Raw genomic sequence first — 25,127 nt, forward strand, 5'->3', positions numbered from 1 at the left:
TAGAAAAACAGGTTGCTGTGGCAGGAAGGCAGTCCTGCTGGCTTCCACTGTCCATGGAATAGAACTTCAGGACAGCTGTATGCGATGGTCAACAAAAGAGAAATGCAATGTTACTGTGCCTCGACTAGCTGTTGTAGCCAAATAAAAAAAATAAGATAGTGTTGATTTGTGCGACCGCATGATCAGCTTCTACCCAATGTCAAGCCGCACAAGAAAACAGACTGTACAGCCACAACAAACAGCTGGATGGAGTACAGGTCGGACCAAAACGTTTCTGGAAAACCAGAGAAGGAGAGGGTGCAGTACTTTGACTTCAGGCTGCAGCTGGCTGAAGAGATGATTGCTCAGGCAGGACGTCACCAGGCTAACAATGTGGCCAGCGACGATAGCGATGAGATAACTACAATGCTGAGTGTCTTCCATCAAACAGGAGGCCCCTGTTCATCCGCAACCATTTGCCAAAGCTGAAGCAGGGAGTGCATTCGTCATGGTGCAGAGAAGATGGATGCAAAGACAAACCATCTGTCAAGCAAGTGAACCTGTTTGTGTGAGTTACAAAGACCAGAAACTGTTTCCTGCTCTACCATTTATGATCTGCTGTGATTTCGTGCTGTATGTGTTGAGACTTTAGAGTTTTACCATTTTAGACTTTAAATATTTTTTGATGTTCTAATTAGTTAAAATTCTTTACATTTTTATGGCTATATTTCAGTAACCGTGTGCCTTTAGACAAATGTTTGTTTATTTATTGCTGTTGTTTTGTTGCACATGCATGTTCGAATAACCCTGTTTGGTAGCTGAAAGAAATTGAAAATCACAATTTAGAATAATTCTGTACACAAAACAAAATAAAAAAAAGGGGGGGGTTATGTTGTTGCCCAGAATTTTAGCTGGTATTTTTCATCTTTTCAGAAAAAAGGCTAACAAATTGCAGTTTTAAAGTTCAGACAGAAATGTCCCTGGTACCCAGAACCAGAGAATTCTTTGTAATTTCTTCATTTACTGTCTTAATATTAATATTTTCCCCTGTGTCTCAGGGGGTTAATCATCAACAGATCTTGTCAGGTCTGTTTTAACTACCGGTGGACCTCTTTGTCCCCTCAGACCTGCTAGGTAGATCTGAGGTTTGGGTACATTACTTCCACCATCTTTCTTGCTTTGAGATGCAGCATCTTTAGGCAGCCAGGTCTGCGTGGCGTTTTCCCGCCTCATGTGGCTCAGGTCAGTCTGAACAGAGTGTGTGACTTTGGTCCGAAGATCAGCCTGAGGTTATGGAACAGAAATGGTTGTTAGACTAAAAACAGCCCTGTTGTAACGAAGTCATATTGGATATTGGAGGCAAATGTTGTTCAAGGTCCAAGTGAGACAACTGACTGATTTTTGGCAAGTCTGCTAATCACCAATTTGAGAGCTTGTCGTCGAAGCTCCCAGTTATTCCACTCATATGACTTGTCAATGTTCGACTCTGTGGGGTGGAGGACTGTTTGTGTGCCAATCTCACATTTGATGATGGACTTCACCAATAAACTCTCCTCCTCCTGCTTCTACAAAACCACATATAAAAAAATACATGTGAGACTGATGAATTATACAGACAGTATGATTTTTCTGATGAGCTGTAGGAGCTTTTATTTTAAATAATAAAATCTGTGGGTTATATCACATATATTCTTAAATTCTTGGTTAGTTGTACCCAGAAAAGAAAGTAAATAAAGAAATCTGAGGCTGCTTACCTCGGCGTTTGCACTGACACAGGAAAACTGCTGACTGAGTTGGAGAAGTTGAAGAAGTTCAGGAAAATGTTTGGTTTTTTCTGCCACTTCAGCGATGAAGTCATCTGGACAAGCGGCAAATTCCAAGGCAGCTTCTTTGGAGCTGAAAGCATAGAGCTTTTCCTTGTGTTTCAGGACTCCAATGTTTGGATTGCCTACAAAAGGCAAACTCTGTCAAATACTACACAGAAAACAAACTGGATTAAGGATGCTCATCAAACTAAATCCCTTCACACAGATTACACACCGATAGAACAAGATAGTTGTGATGATTTAAGCTGTCAGTCCCTTTCAGTTCTCCAAATGAATGAATGAATAAATGGTCCACCCATTAAGGAGCCTTGTGGTATCTGAGACTAAAATATTCAGTCCTGCATGTTCTCAGTAGAGACTGAGAGGTCCTCAGCATTCGCTACTGCAGCCCAGGATTTAATTGATAAATTTGTGTATGTACAGGGAGAACTGGGTGTGATTCTTTTTGGGCCAGATTTAGAACGCATGATGCTAGAGTTGCCAAAAATCAGTTTGCTGCGAATTAGACTTTCTACAGCGAAAGTCAAAGCACTCGTCTCCCAATCGAGATGCACATGTTGATACAACTTTTGTGGGGTTGCTGGCAAAGAGCAGAGAGAACTGGCGAACCGAGAGTTGAGATGGAAACAGGAGAAGTTTAAAAAATATTACAGAATAAAGGCAGACAAATAGTAATATGTGTGCCTTAATACTACATTGGCACCCATAATTAAATTAAATTGGTTTTGGATCTTTTAGGATATATAGGATTGATATATATTTGCAGTAATGTTCTTCTGTAAATAAAAAAAACAAACTATTAAAATCTCATGCAAAATTACATCAGAAATACAGAGTTAGATATCTGAACATTTTGCATCATTTGTCAATATTTGTTCGTCCACACCTAATAAATATGACCTACTGTGTCACATTAAACAAGTCCTGCTCAGATGACTGTTGTAAAGCACTTTGAGTACCTTTTTGTTTAAAAAAAGGGCTATACAAATAAAATTTGATTGATTCCTCCACCGAAAAACAAAGCAAAATCTTAAAACTTCCCAGTGTGTAAAAAATCCATCCATCTTTTTACACCCTCACTCAGTGACATGAAGCCTATCCCAGCTGCCACTTTGTGAGAAGCAGGAGACGCTGGACGGGCTAATCCATCACAGGACCAACCGAACACCTTTTTAAAAATTGATTTGTCAAAGTTGTGAACTGAGTTTACACTTTTTACTACTATTTTTCCCTACATCCCTTGGTATAGGGGTCTAATAAGCGGTGTTGTGAAAGTTACTGAAAAAAGTAACTAGTTACAGTAACCAGTTACTTCTTTTTTTTTTCTTTTTTTAACTTGTCCTGTCCAGCATGGTGGCAGCAGAATGATGGTCTGGCTGCTGCGTTGTACCAAACAACTTTGCCTTGCCAAGGGGAGCTTCATGGGTGTAAGACTCTTCTTGATAATCTGATTTTATTTATTTATTTAAATTTTTTTCTTATTTATATATTTTGAATTATGGAATTCATGTAATCTTGCTGGACCTGACCAGGGGACATTTAAAAAGGAGAATAATGAAGAAAAGTAAAAAGGAAAGTAGAAAAATGAAGGAAGAGACAAAGACACAGCAGGCAGAAGCATCAACCCTTCAAACTTAACACCAGAACACCGACTGCTACACAGCTGTACAGAAACACAAGACATTTTCCTGTAGCTTTTTACTCAGCTGACAATCAGGAGTTTCCAAATAAAATTTTGATTTTGATTTTAGAGGGTAGGCTCAGCTAGCCAAGGGGGCGGGGACAGTTTCCAGAGTATCCAGAGTGGTTATTTCCCTTCGTGAGGTCACAAAGGGAAAGACCTCAGACTCAACTGTTTAAGCAAACATTTGCTAAAAAGTGAAGCAAGCAGTGAGAGAGGAGACAGAATCTTCTCATTTTTGGGCCTCGTACACAGGCTATGAGGACACATGACTGTTAGAAAACCTTTAGAAAGTGAATTTAGCATTAAATGGGACCTTTAAAAGACACAATGGCTTTTACTCATGTCACACTTAGAAATGGAGGAAATTTTCTTTGGCTTAAATGAAATCTTTTTTCTTCTTTTGTGTTTAATGTGGGCTGTACCTGGAAGAAGGATGCCATCTCTTTTTACAAGCATGTAACCACAGAATCCACTATACTGTAGCGGCAGCTCATTAAAACTGGATGTAGTTTCAGGCAGGAGCCATTCTTTGGTCTTCCACTGAGTTTCACTGATAGGCTCATCTAAAACACAGAACACAGCTAGATTTAGCATGACACTGTGATAATGGAAACTTATGAGAAATATACTTTAATGTGCCTGTGTGTGACATCAGTCATACCTGACTCTGCCCTTCTCTGTTCATCCGTCTTCACCTTTGCTGCCTCCAGCAGGCTGTCAGGATATAACTCAGAGAAAGACTTTGCCTGAGAGGTGAGGAAAGGTTGAAGACCGACGGTGAGGTTTCCAAGGCTGGTCAGCAGTTCAGCCTCATCCTGAACTTCAAACCACAACTTTGACAGGACCATAAATAAAGGCTGAAAGATTAATGGAATGTAAGAGTTAGGAGGCTGTATATAAAATTATATATACACTTACACACACATACATACTGCTCCCAAACCCATAAAGACAGTATCAACTTGGCCTGATGATCCTGCTTCGACAGAACTAACTGGGACATTTTCAAACACCCAAACCTGGAGGTGTTCACAGACAGTGTCTAATGCTACATCAAAAACTGAATAGATAACGTCACAGTGGACAAGACCATCCAGGTGTACCCCAACAGGAAGCCCTGGATGACCCAGAAAGTCCAGCAGCTGAAAGGAACACCGCCTTCAGGTCTGGTGACAGCGCTCTGTACAGGGCAGCCAGAGCCAACCTGAAGAGAGGTATCAGAGAGGCCAAGACAGACTACAGGAGGAGGATCGAGGAACACCTGGAGAGTAACAAGAGCAGGCAGGTGTAGCGGGGGGTCCAGCACCTCACGAACTACAAGGCCAACATCAGAGCTGCTGAAGGAGGCGCCTCACTGGCAGAGGAGCTGAACAGCTTCTTTGCCCGATTTGAAGCAGACTCTCCGGAAACAACAGAAAGGAAGAATACATGAAAGTTGTACACAGGGTCCATGACTGATGCACTTACAGACACTACTGCAGTTGGTACAGCGGTCTTTGGTTTCACTTTCTGTTTGAGCAGCTTCAGCTGAGACCAGATTTCAGCCTGCAGACTTTCAATGTGTTTGGCACATAAACATGCATCATTCTGGAGGAGAAAAGAAAACCACAGTGTTTACAGTGAATGAAAAATATTAACTAATTTCACAGTTGCTTGCACCGTTACCTCACCAGTAAGATTTTGAGGAAAACCTCGTGCTGCCTGAAGTTGTAGAGAGCCTGTTTGAGCAGGACAATGGGCACATGCTGCTGTCCAGACTGGAAGTCAGGGTCTGTTAGCTTCTCCAGCACAGCTGTGTATTTCCACATCAAACTCTGAGTCACACTCATCATCTTTTTTATGCTTTCAATGGTGACTGGAAGAGCTTCGTTAAGAGTGGCAGGCACTGTCAGGGCAATTTAAAATGACAAAGTTGCTCATAAATAAAGGAAACACACACACACATACGTTACTTTCACTCATCATATTGTAAAGACACCAACAACTCTTTTATTAACTGCAGCCTGATTTGAGCAGTTGAAGGTGCTTATACCACTTTATTAGGAACATACATAATAATTTGAAGTATTAGAGCTGAATGTGACAACTTGTAGATTCTCTTGATCCATTTATGTAAATATCCTGATCAATGATCAATATCCTGCTCACTCACTAGAAATGTTGGGTTTTGTCTAGTTAATCATTTAAAAGGTGGACAGGCCAAGCAGAGGCTCCATGAAGACAGACTTTTTCTTTCTTTGTTTTCAGGCTGAAAAAAATGATGAAAGCCAGCTCAGTACTTCTGGAGAAGTTTGTTCTTCAGGGGGAAAGTGGAGGTGAGGTAGTTCAAAAGAACAGCACAGACTGCATCTGAAGATGATTCTGAATGTGATCCACAGTGACAGATGACAGATTCAAGTGTCAGAGCATTTTGTCCCTGTGTGGGCTGATAACACAGGAGCTTGCTAATTAATCACCTGCTGGTGCGGCTATCGTCCTACACGAGCACCCATAGCAGTCAAACAGCCCTGGGTCTCGGGATGGAGGATGCTGAGACCCATAGCAGTCAAACAGCCCTGGGTCTCGGGATGGAGGATGCTGAGACGCATAGCAGTCAAACAGCCCTGGGTCTCGGGATGGAGGATGCTGAGACTGTGTTAGTTTGACCCTCCAGGACCAAAGCAGGTGAGGTGTTACCCCCTTGGAGGTCTGGCTGGAAGGAGGGGCTCAAACCGCTCAAAAACTACCTCTACACACCAACCCTCCGTTTGCACTTTCTCACGGAGGCTCCGCCATATTCAGGTCCGTCCCAAACCACGTCGTGTGGGAGCGAGTGGACGGTTCAGCCCTCAAATAGCGAGGGTGTGACTTGTGAGTTCCACATGTGTCCTGCTTGTTCGTCACATTGACAGAAAACACAAAGATTTAGGAAGAGAAAAAAGTAGTAAATCTTCCTCTATGCTGGCATTTGATGTGATGGAAGCACAATTAGGAGCATTCATTTATTTGTTTGATTGGAAATGTTAAAAGGTAATGGGTTTGAAAGACTTAAAGAAAGTATTTGAAGTATATTGCAGCTCTTGTCCATGTAATGGTTGCTGAATTTATGTTTTTCAGGGACAGTGGAAAAAACGAGCAGCTGGTGCAGCTCTATAGTTTATATGATGGTTTATATGAAAAAATGAATTTGGGCCATCTTTGTGTTGCTAATGGCAACAAGGGCTTCCTTTTCCAGTGGAGGGAAGAGAGCGTCCATTCCTTTCATTCATTTATACCCTCCCTCTCCCACTAAAGTGCCCTCCACAGCTCGAGTGTGATTACAGAGGCAGTGACACGGTACTAAAGGGGTAGCGTGTAGGGGGCGGTTTGGGATTGAGCCAAAGACTTAGGGAAATCCAGGGGGTTTATCTGAAAATGAAGGAAGTTGGTGGGAGTGGCTACCTGGAAAGGAAGTTTTTCTTCTCTGTAGCAGTAAATGTTCAGTATAAAACCAGAAAAAAGAGCTTTGGTTCTGAGGTGTTCCAACATCCCCTCTTTGGGGTCGGGACTGGACCTGATACAAACTGTTCAGTCTTCACTAAAGAGATCAATTTTCAGTCCATGTTTTCCATGTTAGTAACATCTGGGCAGTTTATAATCCCACTGGCACGGTTTGACCTTATCTTGGCTAAGCATGAACATTCACCAGTTAATTAAACTAGAAACTAAAGTTGCTCATCGAGGTTAACGAGAAAGGGAATTTTAGCAATGTTAATGTGTTATGCTGGAAGGCAGAAAGTGGCAATAAAAATGATAAGATCATTTCTGGTATGTCAAAGAGTGTCTGTCTGTTCACTAGAATGCAGTCTGGTTTTGCAAACTTCAATTTGGTCTTTCAGGCAGGTGTCGCTGCAGAAGGATTTCACCATACTGACAGTTTGAATAACATTAAGAAAAAAAAGAACAATCATAATGACCGTATCATTTTTAAACTAACAGTGTGATGCAGTGATGCTTGTCAATAAAATATTGTTATGGAGCTGGACCAAATTAACTTAAAAGGTCAAAACAATGATGATAAGTCTGGAATGAGCTACTGTTGCTAACAAAGTCAAGTTTGCCTCTAACTGCAAAAAGGTAAGGAACTGTTTAACTGTCAGTAAAAGTGAGCACTGATGAGAGGAGCGAGCTGTTGACCGTCGATGGTGCTGCTGTGGAGAGAGCGAGCAGCTCCAAATTTCTGGGTGTGCACATCAGTGAAGACCTCTCCTGGATCACCAACACTGCATCACTGGCGAGGAAAGCCCAGCGGCGCCTCTACTTCTTGCGCAAACTCAAGTGGGTAAGAGCCCCACCACCCATCATGAACACAAGGAACCACTGAGAGCATCCTCTCCAGCTGCATGACTGTGTGGGGCGGGAGCTGCACCAACTACAACTCCCCTCCCTGAAGGACATATACACCACCCGCCTCACCCGAAAGACGATCACAATCATGTGCGATGCAAACCACCCTGCGCAAAACCTGTTCAGCCTCCTGTCCTCTGGTAGGAGGTATAGGAGTTTCCGTTCCCTTACCCCCCCGACTGAACAACACCTTCATCCACCAGAAAGAAAACTGGACTCCCCAAATGAAAACTGGACCCCGCCCCCCAAAAGAAAACATCCTGGACTCTAAACCCTTTAACCCACTAATGACTGTCTTGCACTGTGCCACTTTGCACACCTCTGCTGCTGTTACTGACTGCCTTACATAGTTACATCTTATACTGACGCCGTGTGGGTTTAAATCCAGCTTAAATTTTCAGTTCACATCCACAAATAAGAATTTTTGTTTCGTGGTGTCTCAGCAGTATACCGTTCCCTGACCCAGCTACAATAATTAAACCCCTATAAATGCCGACATTTATTTAGGATCATATAAAAACAAAATAAATATGTGGGAAAAAAAAAAAAAAAAAAATTAGGAAAGCAATAAAAGGAAAAGAATGTAAAAACATGAAAAAACAAATATTAAATGAATAAATAATAAATATATAGGCTAAAATAGGGCTTGGAAGTACTTAAATCGTGGATGTTGAGCTCGTCATCTTCTTTCTTGTTAACTTTATTGAAGAGTCGGATCCCTGTCACAAACAGAGTGAGCTCTTTAAGCAGCTGTTCCTTCTCCCTCTTCAACAGCACTATGAAGGCTCCAAGTTCAGTCTTGGGGAAGATACTCTGGAGGGCAGCTGGGATGAGAAAAGAAAAATTACTATCAGCACCACCTTGGATGTTATTATATAATTATATATTAAATAGAAAAATTGATAAGAAGTAGTTTTACGAATGCATTTTAGCCTTATTTAATCCAGACTGATTCAAGACATACGTACATAGTCTCAGTGCACAGAACCAGGATATTTAGGAAACCCAAATAAATGGATGAATAAAAAGTTTATCAGTGGATCAAAAGCTGCTGATGTTTAAAGTAAAGAATGGTAACTGAGGTGCAATATTCACCGTTTTGTTTATTTTAGAAAATGCTGATATATCTTTTTTTCCCATATAATAAACCACTCTGGTCGCACCATCGCCCATCCTTAAAATTGATCTACTCCTAAAACTGCAGTGGTGCGGAAGTACAGGAAGCAGGCAGCTCTCTGAGTGGACAGTTTGATTAGTCACCATCCAATCAGACGTAAGAAGACAGGGACAAAATCTGAGGCGGCAACTTCAGAGTCTCGCACGCAGTTTGTGCTTCGTATCTGTAGACAGGATTTTTGCAAAAGAACTTCTATTATTTTCACACGAATACAAATGTTTTTACAACCATGCAAACCCTTTTCTGCATTTTTCGGGCAGATTTCTTTTGTAGGATGACAAACATTCATTCACAGCTTTATATTGAGCCCATAATGCTCAACAAACCTTGGAAACTTTAACTAAGCACTACATATATATATATATATATATATATACATATATATATATATGTGTGTGTGTGTGTGTGTGTGTGTGTGTGTGTGTGTGTGTGTGTGTTTTATTATTTACAAAGACATTTACACATTTAATCTCCATGAATCAGATCATGTTTGAAACCAGGTACTAAGAAGGATAGGTTGGAAACCTCCACCGTCTGTGTTCTGGGAGGACAGCGTAACTGCACCACTAGAGGATTTGGCGTCAATGTGACGAACATGCAGCAAACAACAACAATAATGGCGCCCATGACCAACTGTGCTATGGTGCTGCTCCAGACAGTCCTGGCTTGTGTACAGCTTTTTGCACCAAAACGTACTGTAGCAAGCAGATATGTCATTATCTGTGCATGCGCTGTAGCTTTGGAGTGTTACTCTCCCCCCCACAGCCTTGTAGTATGTACTATGTATTTTAATTTATTTTTAATTGAGGTTATGCAGATTTTTAGTGAACTGCAGTCACTACATTTTGACTAACTTAACTGACTCAGACCAAGAAAAAGGATGTGTTACCTGTGGCTTCTTCCACAGCGTTGACATCTGTAGGTGAGCCCATAGCTGATCGCAGCAGGATGTAGGTGGTGATTTTATGGTACAGAGCATTTAATTCAGATCTGGTTTTTATTCTGCTGTCTGTGATCTCTCGGCTCAATGTGCTTAGCTTGGACACAAGCACATCATGGATTTCCTCAAGAAATGTACCTGTAAAAACGTAAAACATGTATTATTATTATAGAAACACAGAAAAGCACCAATGATGACAAAAAGAAGAATGCAAGCTGATAAAAAAAGTGTGTAAACAAAAGTATATTTAAATATCTTAAACATTGTGAGTCCAACCATGTCAAAAAAATAACAGTTTTAGTGTGCTTCATATAAAAGTGAAGGTTTAATTTTATCACATGATCAACATATGATATCTGTTCAAAAATACTTTTAGACAGTAACCACGTCATCTGAAAATAAAAAGACTGTTGATGCAGTCGACCACCACAACAAACACAAACTCTTATTTGATGTAACAACCCAATGTTTTGGTGTTTTACCACTTACATCGTGGAGTATAATTCATGTCAAAATACACTTGCATTTTGATTGTGTCCAGTGATGGGCTGCTCTCTTCCATGAGCTTACGTAGACAGACCTGTAAGATAATAAAAACAGAGCTGAACTCGACACTTCAGTCAAGCTCGGAGACAGAAAACATTTCATAAGATGTTTACTCAGTTTACAACATGATTTAGTTGACATATAAAAATTTATAAAAATGCAAAGATGCAAACACAGTATGTAGCTAAAAATAGTTCAAATATAACATTAGATGTTATTGGTTCTTGATATACACACACACATTATATATATATATATATATTCTTCCTTCTACCGTATCATGTTGCTGAACTCTTATCAGTTTATTTTTTTCCTCTAAAATCTGAGAGAGAAACTTTGTCACATTCAAAATGAGAATATTTTCCTCAAAACAAAACTTTCCTTAGTTTCAAGGTATTCTAAAATATTTTTTTTATTTAAGATTTAGATGAGTTGGAAAATCCCTGCATCGGCTTTTAGTTATATTTTACAAAATTTGAATGGCTAATGCACCCAAAAGTGTGTTTTTTGAGCTGTAAATTGTGATGAAAATCACATACACTGTTGATAAAATGAGTATATAGTTAATATTAATTAAAATATCTACACACAAAAACTGAAATAATCTACAAATAACATGAATACATTTAGAAACTGACTTAACTAAATGCTTTTTGACTGTTTGCTTGATCAAACTAATTATTTTAAGTACCAAAACTTACAGCTGGTATACTAAAGTTTGTGCATTGTACTTTGTTAAAGACTGAAGTAATGAACCTGTTTAAGTCTCTGGAGATCTACATTTCCTGGCACCAACAGCAAAGCTTTCACCTGCGGAGGGAAAAAAAGGTACCGAAGAACAGAAAAGAATATGATAAATAATTATTAACAGACTTTTAGGCCGTTATTTATGGGTGAGCTAATTTCGTTAAAACAAAAACGTTATAGCACTAAATAATCCTTAAAGTTAAACTATTGTCAGTTAAAGACGGTTAACGGCTAACGTTAGTTTAGGTTAGCTGTGGTTAGGTTAGCTGTGGTTAGCTCTGGTTCACTTACCATAAACGTTGCCAGCATGTCCGAAACCGGATGTCCGCGCTGTTCATACTCCTGCACTATTTCACGAGTGATGTTTTTAATAATCACGCTTTCTTCTTGAGCTTGAGCCATAACAACAAGACGAGAAGCTGGTCCTGAAAATGTTTACCTAGCTACACGTTTCCCTGAACGGTTGCCACGGTAACTGTGCCTAACAGTAACCATATGCGATATATGACGTCGTCCAGTAGAGGGCACTGTTGTTACGTTCTAGTACTGCAACCAGGACGTTAGGTTTAAGAGAAAACATAATAGAACATAATAATTACAAGAATAAAATACAGAAATGAAAACTGAGTAGTATATATATATCGTTAGCCTCATAGCATAATTGCCTAAGTCACATTTCAGCTAAATTGTTATATCTGTCTAACTGTGCGCTGCTAATATTGCTGATAGACTGTGAATCATTGCTTGGAAAACCTTCAAATATGACTTAGGCAATTATGCTATGAAGCTAACGATATATATAAACTCAAATATAGCACAGTTTAACTTGTATATGAATGTTGATATGGCATCTATAACAAATTAATTCAATTTAATGGCTCATTAGCAGACTTGTGCAGAACTTGTCAGAGATCCATTTAATTTGAATCAGGTGTGTTGCAGCAGGGAGACATCTAAGGCCTGCAGGATAGTGGGCCTTGATGACCAGGGTTGGAGACCTCTGCAATATAGTGTTATTTGGGCATTCCTCCCCATTTATAATTACCCTGTTTATTGATTTCTTTTATGAAATGTAATTAAAAATTCTAATTTTAAATTTAAAGAATTCCCATCTACTCATGTAGATCTCCATAGATTTTATAGTTTTCAACAATTTTTACATATTCTTCTTTTTTAAAGAGCTTAATTTCTAATCTTTTTTAAATTTTATTTTATTTTTAGGGTTAACTTTTAGAATTATAACACTGATCTGTCAAAGCAGTGGAGATATGTAAAACATGTGCAGCTGAGCCTAACCATAGCGCTAATCTGAACATATTTCCATTCAATTTTAACCCAAATAATTAAATACTTCCAGGATTTTTCTCTTTCCACATATTTAAATGATTTGAATCAAGAAAATCTGTAAAAATGGGGTTTCATTGGTTGATATTGTGTCAGGGAGAATATCTATGCTGCCACTCATGAACAAGGTTAAAGTCACACCTAATATAATCTGTATGATATAATTGTTTATATTTAGATCAAACATTGTTAATTTTTCCAACAGCAGCTTATTTTGATGTGCAGAAGCATACCTGTAAACATTTACTAGTATAAAAAAATGACTCATTAATACTCAACACAGCTGCCAGCCAATGTCCTGAATCATCTGCCTGAAAAGTCTCCACCTTCCCTTCCCCGTCCCTGGACATCTACTCAAACAAAGAGCTTCTCCAGCAGAGTGATTAGCACCATGACTGAATACCATTTTTCTCTCCGCTAGTTTTACCAGAAGGTGGCATCAGCGGCACGAGTCAGTCTCTTGTAGCCTAAGAGCAGTGAGCTTTCCGCCCCTTGTAAACTAGATTTTTAAAACTCTGAATCGTGTAGAAATTATAGATAAAACTGACCAATTATTCTGAAATGTTTTAACCAAACATTAAATATAATGAAATAAGTATTTTATATTAAATATGCAGGTAAAGATCAAGTAATAAATCAAAGTTCAGTCATATCCTTATGAAGGTTTTTCATGGCTTATTCTCAATAGAATAACTTTCACTGCAACAAGTGCAACAAAATTACAAATTATAAATTACAAAGCCTCCAGTAAGCGCAAAACAGAATAAAAATAGAATAATTGCAACAATCGTAATAAATAAAACAAAATACAGCATATAGTAATAAATAAGATGAAATAGAGTAAAACTAAGATAAAATAAAGTATACAGAGTATAATGTATAATATATACTATAGTTATTCTAGTGTCTTCTCATTTTAAATAAGGAACAGGTGTTAAATGCAAAATAAAGACACATAATGCATGTATACATACATACATACATAAATGTTTACATATACATACATGTATACAAATATACATACATATAAAGATACATGTACATACATACAAGTACATATGTATGTATAGACAGTAAAGCAGGACATAATGTAAACCTTCCACCTAGAATCTCAAACCGAATCCTAGAAGCCATTAAGATTTTTCTCAGTTCCATTCTGCCTCAATCCTCTTCCTCCTTTGACTTCATGAAGCCGAACAAAACCTCTGCAGACTCGGCTCCAGTTTCCGTCGTCCTCTGACCGTTGAGCACCGAACTTTCATTTTCAAACAGCCGTTTGTTCAGTTTCTTTCTTTCACTGGTCATAAAATGTCACAGATGCCTGTGTTAAACATTAACCTGAAAAACAACACATCGATCATAATAAAAAGAAGATCCTTACTGTGATCCATGTATGGTGGCCTGGAGAGAAATGAGCTGAAATCAGAATAATTTTCTACTGATGTGGAGATAAAATCAAACCTGAGCCACGTTTCATTTAACTGGCTGCAGTCAGGTCACATTTTATTATGATGTAACATGATTTCCATCAGCGGCAGTTAAAAATAAACCATTTGTGGTTTTTATCATCAGATAATAAACGCTCCTACAGGTGGATCAGCTCTCTTTGATGCTTCTGTTTCTGTTTGCAGAGAAAGTGAGAGTCAAGGATGGAAATGATTCAGTTTCTTTCATTCCTTCATCTCTGACTTTGGTCTGATCGTTTAAAGTTGTCCACACACAAAATTACGTAATGTGTCTTTGAACTGGTTCTTAAACTAAAGCTCTCTCAGTAATAAAGTTTCTGCAGGTAAACTGAATCCTCAACAGATCAAACAGTCTGGAAGAAATCTGAGCCGGTCCTGAAGTTGGACCCATTCAGATGCTGATGATGATTCAAGGCTGAAGTCTTCATGACGTCTGCAGCTGTTCCAGTAAAATCCGACCTGTGCATCTGTTACAGCAGCTGCTCCGAAGGGCAAACCGTGTGCAGGCTGTGGATACGGATGTCTGGCTGTTCAAGGAATGAATTTTCACTTTTTATCGCATCCTCTGCTGACTAATCATGGACACAAGATGCATGTGAGGATGAGGAAAAAGGATTAAATCTCTTCTTGCAGGTGACTCAGGTCCCCCTGCTGAATGCCGCCACTACAGCAACTCACCAGTGACACAAACTGACCACCGATTCCACCATCTTCAACTCGTAGCTGCTCGAAGTTCAGTGATATTTCTAACTTTTTATTATCCTCTACAATATAACATAAGCAGACAAAACTAACTGGGAATTAATTTGGACTGAAAAATGTGGTTTGATCTTGATCAAAGAAACATCCTGGAGAAATGGAAAAATAAATTTATCAGGAATTCTGACAATTATCTTCAACAGCTCATCTGGTGTTTTAACTTTATACATAAGTGTACGGTTTGGTTTCATTACTTCAGTTCCAAAAACTTTGTGTAAAATGTATATAAAAGAATCAGCAGGAATCTCTGTATGCATGGGACAAGGCTGGATGCTGGTGATCTTCTGTAATAAAACGAGACATGATTCTCTACTGGAAACCACTGCATGGACTCAGGAAGACTTCCAGAAACCACTGTCTGTGAACACAGTTCACCCTGAAATCCACAAATGCAGGTTAAAGCTCCATCATGCAGAGAAGAAGCCAGATGTGAACAGAACTAGTGTCGTCTTCTCTGGACCAAAGTTAACTTAAAACAGTCTGAGGCAAAGTGGAAACCTGGATGAAGATGTGAACTAGTTTGTGGAAAGCATGGACGGCGTGTCCTGCAGACTAAAGAGGAGAGGGAGCATCCAGCTTGTTATCAGTGGACAGGTGAAAAGCTGCATCTCTGATGGGATGGGGCTGCATTAGTGCCTATGGCGTGGGCAGCTTCCACATCTGTGAAGCTCCATCAATGCTGAAAAGTACATGGAGGTTTTAGAGCAACATCTGCTCCCATCCAGACAACGTCTCTTTCAGGGAAGACCTTGCAGATTTCAGCAAGACGATGCTGAACCACATCCTGCATCCATCACAGCAGCATGGCTTCACAGGAGAAGAGTCCGGCTGCTGAACTGGCCTGCCTGCAGTCCAGACCTTTCACCAGTACACAACATCTGGAGCATCATGGAAGCAGGAATCCAGCAACCAAGGTCCAGGACTGTAGAGCAGTTAGAATCCTGCATCAGACCAGAATGGGACAACATTTCTCTCCTCCAGCGACTAAAAGAAACAGCGCTGTGGGGTTCTGTGGTCCTAAAACTACAAGAGTTTGCATGTAGCTAAAAGAAGAAGAGCAGACTGAACGAACATGTTGAAGCCCTGCAGAGCCCGTAGGGGGCACTGTCCATCAGGAGAGTCATAAATCACGTGGAGGCTGAATGTGTTCGTCTTATCAGGACGGAACTTCAGAGGCAGACTTATCTTTGCGGTGTGGGAGGATCAAATGTAAGCTGCATGAATGAGAGTGTGTGAGTGTTTGGTTTGCAAGATAAAGCAGGAATTTTTACAATGAGACTTTTGAAAGATATTTAACATCTTACTAAGAAATAATCCATTAATCTAAAATATAATTCAGAATCATTTTTAAACAGCAGTTTGTTTAGCTTTTTCTTTCACTGATCATAAAATGTCACAGATGCCGGAGTTAAAAATTAACCTGTGAAAAAATATCAAATGTTTTAGAGCTTCACTTGTACAAAAACACATTTATCATAATAAAAAGAAAATCCTTGTGATTCATGTACAGAAACAAGCTGAAATCAAAATAATTTCCACTGAAGTGGAGATAAATTCAAACGTGAGCCATGTTTCATTTTACTGGCTGCAGTCAGTCAGATATCAACATGATTTCCTTCAGCTGCAGCAGTTAAAATAAAGCATGTGTGGATTTTATGATCAGATTATCAAGCACTCCTACAGGTGGATCAGCTCTCACTGATGCCTCCATTTCTGTTTGTGGTGAAAGTGAGTCAGGGATGGAAATGAGTCCGTTTCTTTCACTTCTCATTTCTTCATCTCTGACTTCTAAAGTGGTCTTGTTTCAACAGTTCTCCAACTTTCTGACAGTCTTCCAAAGTTTTTCTTTGGACATTCTCTGTTTTTTCCCTCATTTCCAGTTCAGTCCTGGCACCAGACCCGTTGTTGGGACATGTTTAGCAGGGATGAGCTTAGCCGTCATCCTCCCACACCATCCATCAGCGATGTCTTTAAGAAACAGGAACAAATCCAGCAAAGACCTGGACCAGGACTCAGAATTAGATTTCTCTGAAGATGGTCTGGTACAAGGACTGGACTGAAAACGAGGAGAAAAAAACAGAAAATGTCCAAAGAAAAGCTTTGAAAGAATTTCAGGAAGCTGGAGAACTACTGATCAAGACCACTTCAGAAGATCACAACAAATTCTGCCTGCTGGAAGAGAAAATGAAGAAATATTTATCCATAAAACACCTGCAGTTTTCACTGTGCAGCATTTTTCACTTAGAAGAAGTATTTTCTTATGAGTATTACTCATTTAGAGTCTACCTGCAGCGTGGTACAGCATGAAGCATCTGACAAAAACCTGCAAACACTAGACAGAAAAACAAACTTATTACTTAAACATTAATTAAATCTTTTACATTCAATGATGTAAAAAATTATTATAAATGTTTCATGATAAGAAACTTCATTCTAATCTGATTATTAGTTTTAAAATCAAGATTTTTCTGTAATTATTCATTTATCTGCATAAATGAAAAAAAAATTAAGCAGACAAATCTGATCCACAATTTAAAATTAAAAAATAAATAGATAAAAGGATTTACTACTTCCAGCAGCCAGAAACCTTTATCATTGCACACTTACACCTGTTGCCCATGTAAGGCGTTTCCTTCCTGCCGGTCGGATGGATCGGGGCTGCAGGGAAACAGGAAACCTCTCCTCTGTTTGTCGTGGCGGGTACTTGTGTGACGGCTTATCAGCGGGCAGTTTGAGCTGTCAGGTGTTACACAAACCCGGCTTGTTGCTGGTTAACCCAACGGCAGCTGCCTGAGTAGATTACACTAAAACTGAGGCGTCTGTTTCCTTTTGATGTCAACGTCCTGCAGCCTTGTTTCTGTCACATTTCTCAACCATCAGCTCACCTTTGCTTCCCACAAACATCCGTTAAAAAAACTCATCCGAGAATCCCCAGTTCTACTGTTAAAACTTTTCCTTAAAGAACCAGAACTGTCGGTTCTCTGCAGCTTCCTTGGAAAAATGTTTCCTAATCAAGCGTTTTCCAAGAAGTTTCACTTTTACCTTTTGGAAGGAAAGAAGTGCTGATGAGTCAGTCAGTGGTTTGCAGTCCTTATCCATGCTTACTTATTCACTCCCAGGAAAACAGGAAATATCTGCAGAGATTTATTAAAACATAAAAACATAAAAATAAATACAGCAAATGAGGCAGAAACACAGTCCGTCCAATTCTAGGAGCTTCAAAGTTAATATATTTTTTTATCTTCATGCAGTCTGAACCATCTTAGACAAGCTTTCTGTCATTTCTGTACTCTCTTCAGGAACAGTTAAGTAAGATCCTTAAAGGACTTTCCAAAGTTCTTTAAATATTTATGCCTTTTGTTCTGTTCTCTGTCCACACTGCTTCAATAATGCTGAGGTCCGGTTTCTGGGGAGGATCCGTGCCTCCATCAGACCTGTTTGCACTGATCTTCAGTCCAGTTCTTCGGTCATGTGACATACCTCACTTTTTTCCCTGTTTCTCTTCCTTAAGAAGCCATGTTTCCATGGAAACCATTTCTGATGAGGCTTCCAACAGTAGATGGATCAGCTGAAGGTCCAGACGTATCTCTCAGGTCTTGGTTCAGGTCTTTGCTGAATAGTTTTTAGTCCTGAATCTTCTTCGTTTGTCCTCCACGTGTCCAGTTTCTGCCTCCATGCTGAGATGAGCCAAGTTTCCAGCTACCAGCTGTTTGGGAATCACCTTGTTTCTGCTGAAATCCTGTTTTCTGTCAGACTGTCTGATCTTTGCTGGTTTTCACACATGAAACTAAAGAAATGGGAACAGATGGTGCATCTTTGTAACAGGCTGCAAGTAAGAAACAGCCTGAAGAAACTGGTTCTTTCCCAAGTTGTCTGCTATGTGTCAACAAAACACTGGTCCATGCCTTGAGTTAGGAACCTGTTTTATGCTTGAATGATTTATAGGTCAGTTAAGTTCTTCTGAAAATGCTCCAGTACCAGGACTGGATGGGAAATGAGGTGTATTAAAGACTATTAGCACCTAAGCCTTACTTCATTATATGAGGGAAATAGAAAATGTCCACAGAATATTTCTTAAAGACCTTTAGAAAGCTGAAAAGCTGTTGATCAAGACCACTTTTAAAGATTACAACAAAGTCAGAGATGAACATAAAGACGACTGGATCAGGAGATTTGAACAGTTTCTGTCACTCTGAATATGAGCAGCAGCTCTCAGCTGTTGGGCTGAGCTGTGAAAACTGAGTAGATTTCAGAAACCACAGCATGTGAAGCTTCTCAGAAAGAGGTGATGTGTTTGAAGTTCAGGAAACGTCACAGTATTTTTAGGTTATTGTCTTCCTGACTGCTCTCAGCAGCTACAACAAAACTAAACTGTCTTTCTGATTCGTTGTCTTCACTTCTTTTCTCTTGTGAGCAGAAAACCATTTGTTCAGTGTGTAAATGTTTAGCTGTAAACGATGTCGGCTCACACAAACCGGTGGGCAATGCATGAACTGTGACTCTGTTTTTACATGCAAACACCAAAAATATGACCAGAATTCAGGAAAACATGTTATGAAAAGAAATTATTTATTTTTAAAAGTGCAACTTCCTTTAACCCTTTAAAGCACGACACAGGAAAAGTCTATTTTTTATCTCAATCCTTTATTTGTCCCTTTAACAAAATGTAAAAATAATTTTAAAAAAATATTTTTTTAATATTTACCATTCATGTGAAATGTCAAAAATATTGTAGTGAATTCTTGTATTATTTTTATTATTGTACCAGATTGTATACAACAGTTTTGAGCAATATTTTTACCACAAAGTGTTGCAAAAGGTCTCAGAAACTGTATGCATCCAGTATGACACATACAGAATGTGGGATAGATAATGGATGGATGGGGGAACGGCACTTTGTTGGTTGGATTCGTGTCAGACAGATTAAAGTTTGTTCACATGAATGAAAAGTCAGTTGTTGAGTTCTGCAGGGTTAATTCTTTTAACCACTTTTTTTCTTTTTTTTTTTTTACTTTGTACACACTTTGATAAATAAATGTCAGGAAACCCTGCAGAAGTTTATTTTTATGTAGGTGACACCCAGATAGTTGTCTATGAAGCAATAATAAATTAATAAGTCAGTTAAATTAGCGATGTGCCAAAAAACAGGGCATCCGGCTCCGATGCGGGAGACCCAAGTTCCCTTAGACCCTTAAGCTTAACTACCTTCTGGTTTAAGTCACTTTGTAGAAAAGCGTCTGCTAATTGACTGTAGAATTGTTGTTGTTTTGTTTCATTCATGGCAACATTTTACTAAAAGGCATTATATAAATGCAATTATACAGAATAACATGAAGTGAAACTTGTTAGCTTTCCTAAGATGACTTTAGTTTTAAACTGTTGTGCTATGAATAGAACTAAATTTCATGTTTAATATTTGAAGGGTTTTTTTCAGGTCTGGAATTTCCTTTTTTTAAATTTACTGAAAGAAAAACACCTTAAATAGACATATAAATACCTGAACGCCTACAGGTTTTGGTTTTTTTGTAGTACCCCAGCTGCCACATTCAGATTTCTGACCTTAAGTCAGGATGTTTACTGTATGTGCACAACGCATAACCTTTGTCACTAACCTGAAACCAGGAACTCGCACAAGAAGACATGTTAATGAGAATATTTCTTTCTTTCTGTAACCCTGCTATTAAAGTTGACCATTTCTATGATAAAAGACGTGAATACACAAACCCTGAATTTAAAAAAGTGTGAGCATCTTTGCAGCTTCAGATCACATTTTTGCAGAAGTCGTCTTGTTGAAACTTTGATGGAGCGTGAAGAGCTGAGGGGGGCGAAGGGGAGACACCGATGACTCACAGGCTGACACATTAAGATTTTCCTAAATTAACAGCACGTTTTTCTCTGTCACTGCAGATTTCTTCTTTTTTTTCCGTTTTGATTGTAGTCTCAATGGGAAATTCCCCCTCAGATCTTCAGAAATCCTCCAGCTGCCATGTTTCCTTCAGTGTGTCATCTTCCTTAGTGGCTGAACCTTATAGCTAAATGTTCTGTTTGATATTTTTCTGCATGATGTGTTGTTTTTTTGTGTTTTCCATCTTCATCTGAGCCTGCTGACTGATAATAAACAGGATCATTTTAATGGCAGCAGTTTAGCTGATAAACCTGAGAGATCCTGAATAGTTTTCATGGTAACAGAGATCAGTATTCTGACTGATGGGATCTAAGCCACAAAAGCAGCTGTTATAAACTGGTGAACGCCTTAGTTCCCCTTGAAAACATTAGAAAAATGCAGAGTCCCAAGTTTCTTGGTGAGTAAACATTGCAATGATGCAAAATCTGAACAAACAAGCTAAAGTAAATGGCTCCATTCACATCGGGCTGGAACCCAAAGCCATGCCGTTAGCCTGGTAGTTTCTCTTTCTTTGTTCAGTAAGTCACACTGTGCAACTTTCTGGCCTTTAAAAATGTGTTTCTGGCCCATTTTGACTGCACAGTGATGCTTGCTATGTACATTCTCAGTCACACACCAGCTGGATATCAACACACGGCCATTTTGAATGCACACCCTTGGTTGATTCATTAAAGAAACACAAGAGGAGATTACTGGAGGAAGAGAGGAAAAATAGAGAGAAAGGGACAGCGCAGGATAAAAAACAAGAGACAACATCAGACTGATTTCTGCAGAGAGTACAGGTAGGATGCAAGACGGATGCAGAATTATCCATCAACAGGGAGCAGATGGCTGAAAAAATCTGCTAAACTCCAGCAGTGACGACAGCAGGGGGTCTCACACATATAGGAACTCTATGGCCTCGTAGGACGCTGGTTCTTCCTTCAAGTACGACTCATATGAGCGTTTCTACAACCACAATTTCAAAAGTGCTGGGATGCTGTGTGAAATAAAAACAGAACAAAATGATTTGTGAATCTCATAAATCCATGTTGTTGCTTTCAGAACTGCTAGAGGTTGCATATTCTTTTAACTTAATCATATGTTGTTGAGCCTCAATTCAAACAAATCACCAGTGGGGTCATTTTTGGGAGGTAGACAGTCTCTCATTGTCTATGTCAGCTTAATCCAAATTCAGGGTTTCAAGGGGGCAGAGTTTATCCCAGTTACTGTCAGGTGAGAGGTGAACTGGACAGGTCTCTAATGCATCACAGGGCCAACAGACAGACAAACAGCTATCCACTCATTCCTAACACACCTGTTTTGGCACTGTGGGAGGAAACTAGACGAAATCGAGAGAACCCACACATGCACGGAGGAGAACATGGAAACTCCATGCAGAAAGAACTGGGGTTCAAACCAGGAACCTTTTGCAGTGAAGCAGTGCTAACCACCACACCACCGTGGGTCCTGGGTAAAAATTTCAAGGCAAAAGTTATTTAACAACATTTAAATTTAGTCAACAAATACTGTTCTTTTATGAAACGAAACAGAAAACATTTTCCTCACTCATTAACAAAACCACAACAACAGAAAACCTTGAGTGTCATTAACACGGCTGGAAACACCACACTGCGCTGTGGTCGGTGGTCAGCTGACAGAATGCTTTTACTTTCCGCTCAGCGTGGGGAGCAGCTTCACGCTCAGAAAAACCCTGCTGCAGACGCACTGAGAGGAAGGTGGGTGATGTTCAGTGGAGGGATGCCATCACGGCGTCCCATGGGAGCTCAGCAGGATGGGTGGGGGAGTACAAGTTTCTGAAGGTTTTACGATGATAGAAAACCCTGTTCTAAGTCAGCCTAATTAAAACAACAGCTGCTGATGTGGTTCATCATATCTGCTAAAAATAAAGTTGTGCACATGATACATGATGGAGCTGTAAGACGTTTTGCCAAGCAGGTGCAAGAAAACTAAGAACTCTAATCAGGCACAATTAGAGATAAAACCCAAGTGGAGGTGCTTGTTGGTGTGTGGGATCACCTGGCCTGATTTTATCTTTAACACAGGTGAAAATATGGCCCTAATTTAGGAGATGAAGGAAAGGAGGTCAGATCAGAGGTGCAGTTATCAGTATTTTTAGATATTTTTAGTTCAGACAGGAATCCAAAATGCACCCATTTCAGAACTCTGTGCACCACTCCCTGAAAAACCTTCCAACCTGCCATGACTTGCATTTGATGTGAGGCTGAAAAAAGTCCTGTTTTCTCAGAATAGGTCCTACTCCTCACACTTTCAATTTCTTCTGAGGTTTCTCACAATCAAAATACTCTGCTGGGAATGTGAAACACAGCCATATTTATAAGAAATGAGCAATGGCTGCAGGTAGATTTATTAGAAGAACTTCTGATAACCTGAAATCAATCTGAACGATTACATGAAAAGTTAACATGGTGCAGTCCTACACTATTATTCATTTTACATGTCAGAACTTGCATTGGGAATCTTTCTGAATTCTCAAACTTAGTGATTATTTTCAAGATTGCATTGTCAACATTTCATCATTTATGTGGTCCAGATGTCAGTTGTTGGCCTGGACATGCATTACGGCAAGTATTTTGTGGGCCAGAAGTGGTCCTAATATGGAAAGCCTTCCTTGTGGGCCACATGTGGGGGTCATGTAACTGAGTTTTAGCAGCTATGCTCACATTAAACCAACACCGGGAGTTGAGGCCACATTTGGGCCAAACATTTCTTTCTATCTCAGAAGTGACTTAAAAACAAATTATTTAATGTGGAAATAGTCTGACATGACAGAGAAATAATAATAAGCCATTTTTCTTTTATTCCTATATAAAAACAGAATATTAAACAAGAGTTAAAGTATTGATAAAAAAAAATGAGTTTATCTGCTCTGTTGGTGATATTTATCTGAGCAAAATATTTAAAAAATTAAAATGAACTTTCCCCAACAAGATGGAAAATGGTTTTATTCCTTCACTGGTGCAGATTTTTAAAATGTTGATTTTAGTGAAACTGCGCCCTTTAATGAGGTTAAATGTGTTAAAGACTTACAGTTAAGGTGGGATTCTTCCTGCCATTTAAGCTTCAAACTGCAGCACAGTGTGAAAGACAAACACATGAAGTCAGTGAACCGTACTGTGAGAATGCAGGTTAAATGATTACCAGTTTAGTTCCTGTGATCTGACTTCCTCTTCACAGAATCTGCTGTTTGACCTCTCAGTTTGGAGTATTCAAATAAAAGCATTTTTCTGGGACAGTCTGCTGAAAGTCAGGGAATATCCACATTTATAGAGGCTCAACAGAGATGAAGGGGAATTGCCGAGGTTTGTAAAAGAAAAAAGGAAAGGAAATAAATGCAACAATACAGATTACTATGTGCATGAAAATGGACTTGTCGACAAATAAAACCTTGCACTTCTACCAGGAGAATACTGTCCTTTAAGAAGTTTCTTTAACCAAAAGTACATTATTTATGACTGAGACTTAAAACCTAATTAAACCAGATAAACATATTAAATAACTTATCATTCTAATGTGGCTTTTTCCCCTCTGTCCAATCACAAATCACGACAACAACTAAGGTGCATTGTTTCCAGCTGGAAAAGGTATGAAACAGGAGCGACTGACAGACCCAACACCAATTCATCCTGACGTCTGCAGACTACATCCACAACTGTTTAAGGCTACATCCACATGAAGATTAGCTTTTAAAAATGTTTCTGAAAGATTCAATAATTCATATAGTATATGTAGTATATACTCCGGACCTGAAAGTGGCGCTGTAACACTGACAAAGAAATACACCAAAAACAGGGACGAAGATATTGCGCGTTAAACAAGCATACCAAGAAGAAGATGGTGGAGAATTAGGAATTATGGTGGAGAATTTTGCAGGAAAAGCTCAGTAGCTTCTGCAGCATGTCTCAGCAATAATCCTTCATTGTTGTGGCTGTTGGCGGGGTTTTAGCATACAGGTTAACTTAGAGGTGGTGCAATGGTATCATACTGTGATATAGGTGAAAAATATTGGGATATGAAATTTGGTTCATGTCACCCAGCCCTTCTTGTAAACACAGTAACAAAACAGTGGCGCTTTCAGACTGACTTACTTTGTGAGCTGGTTTAAAAAACTACTGTTTTTGGACTCCCAAAACGCTGATTCTATGCAGATGAAATGTCCAAGCAATAAAAAACTTTGAACATGGGACGTGGTTCAGCAAGGTAGAGCGGTCGTCTTGTAACCTGAGGGTTGCCGGTTCGATCCTCGACCAAGTTGAGTTCATGTCGAGGTGTCCTTGGGCAAGACACCGAACCACTAATTGCTCCTGATGGGTCGTGGTTGAGCGCCTTGCATGGCAGCTTCTGCCATTAGTGTGTGAATGTGTGTGT

General features: G+C 39.4%; 3 protein-coding genes across 7 annotated transcripts in view; 1 reads left to right on the plus strand and 2 right to left on the minus strand.

Annotated features, from left to right (window-relative positions):
* Positions 1 to 25,127, minus strand: part of LOC121645114 (zinc finger protein OZF-like) — a 352,747-nt gene that overhangs the window by 172,806 nt on the left and 154,814 nt on the right. The gene's annotated exons all lie outside the window — the stretch shown is intronic.
* LOC121645098 (zinc finger protein 420-like) overlaps positions 1 to 25,127 on the plus strand; it is a 1,096,702-nt gene that overhangs the window by 77,366 nt on the left and 994,209 nt on the right. The gene's annotated exons all lie outside the window — the stretch shown is intronic.
* Positions 121 to 11,738, minus strand: cfap206 (cilia and flagella associated protein 206). Of its 5 annotated transcripts, none has more exons than XM_041993475.1 (12): positions 11,556 to 11,738; positions 11,274 to 11,327; positions 10,461 to 10,551; positions 9,921 to 10,109; positions 8,511 to 8,678; positions 5,160 to 5,374; positions 4,957 to 5,076; positions 4,151 to 4,346; positions 3,912 to 4,052; positions 1,734 to 1,927; positions 1,401 to 1,535; positions 121 to 1,263 (listed from the first exon to the last, which is right to left on the minus strand). In XM_041993475.1, the coding sequence occupies exons 1-12, from the start codon at positions 11,664 to 11,666 to the stop codon at positions 1,042 to 1,044; spliced, it is 1,836 nt and encodes a 611-aa protein (XP_041849409.1). In that variant the 5' UTR covers positions 11,667 to 11,738; the 3' UTR covers positions 121 to 1,041. The 5 variants fall into 5 exon arrangements, with proteins under 5 accessions (XP_041849409.1, XP_041849408.1, XP_041849410.1 ...); XM_041993474.1 differs by having other exon boundaries at positions 1,401 to 1,544; XM_041993476.1 differs by lacking the exon at positions 11,274 to 11,327 and having other exon boundaries at positions 1,401 to 1,544.

Source organism: Melanotaenia boesemani, chromosome 8, assembly GCF_017639745.1.
Source record: "Melanotaenia boesemani isolate fMelBoe1 chromosome 8, fMelBoe1.pri, whole genome shotgun sequence".
NCBI lineage: Eukaryota > Metazoa > Chordata > Actinopteri > Atheriniformes > Melanotaeniidae > Melanotaenia > Melanotaenia boesemani.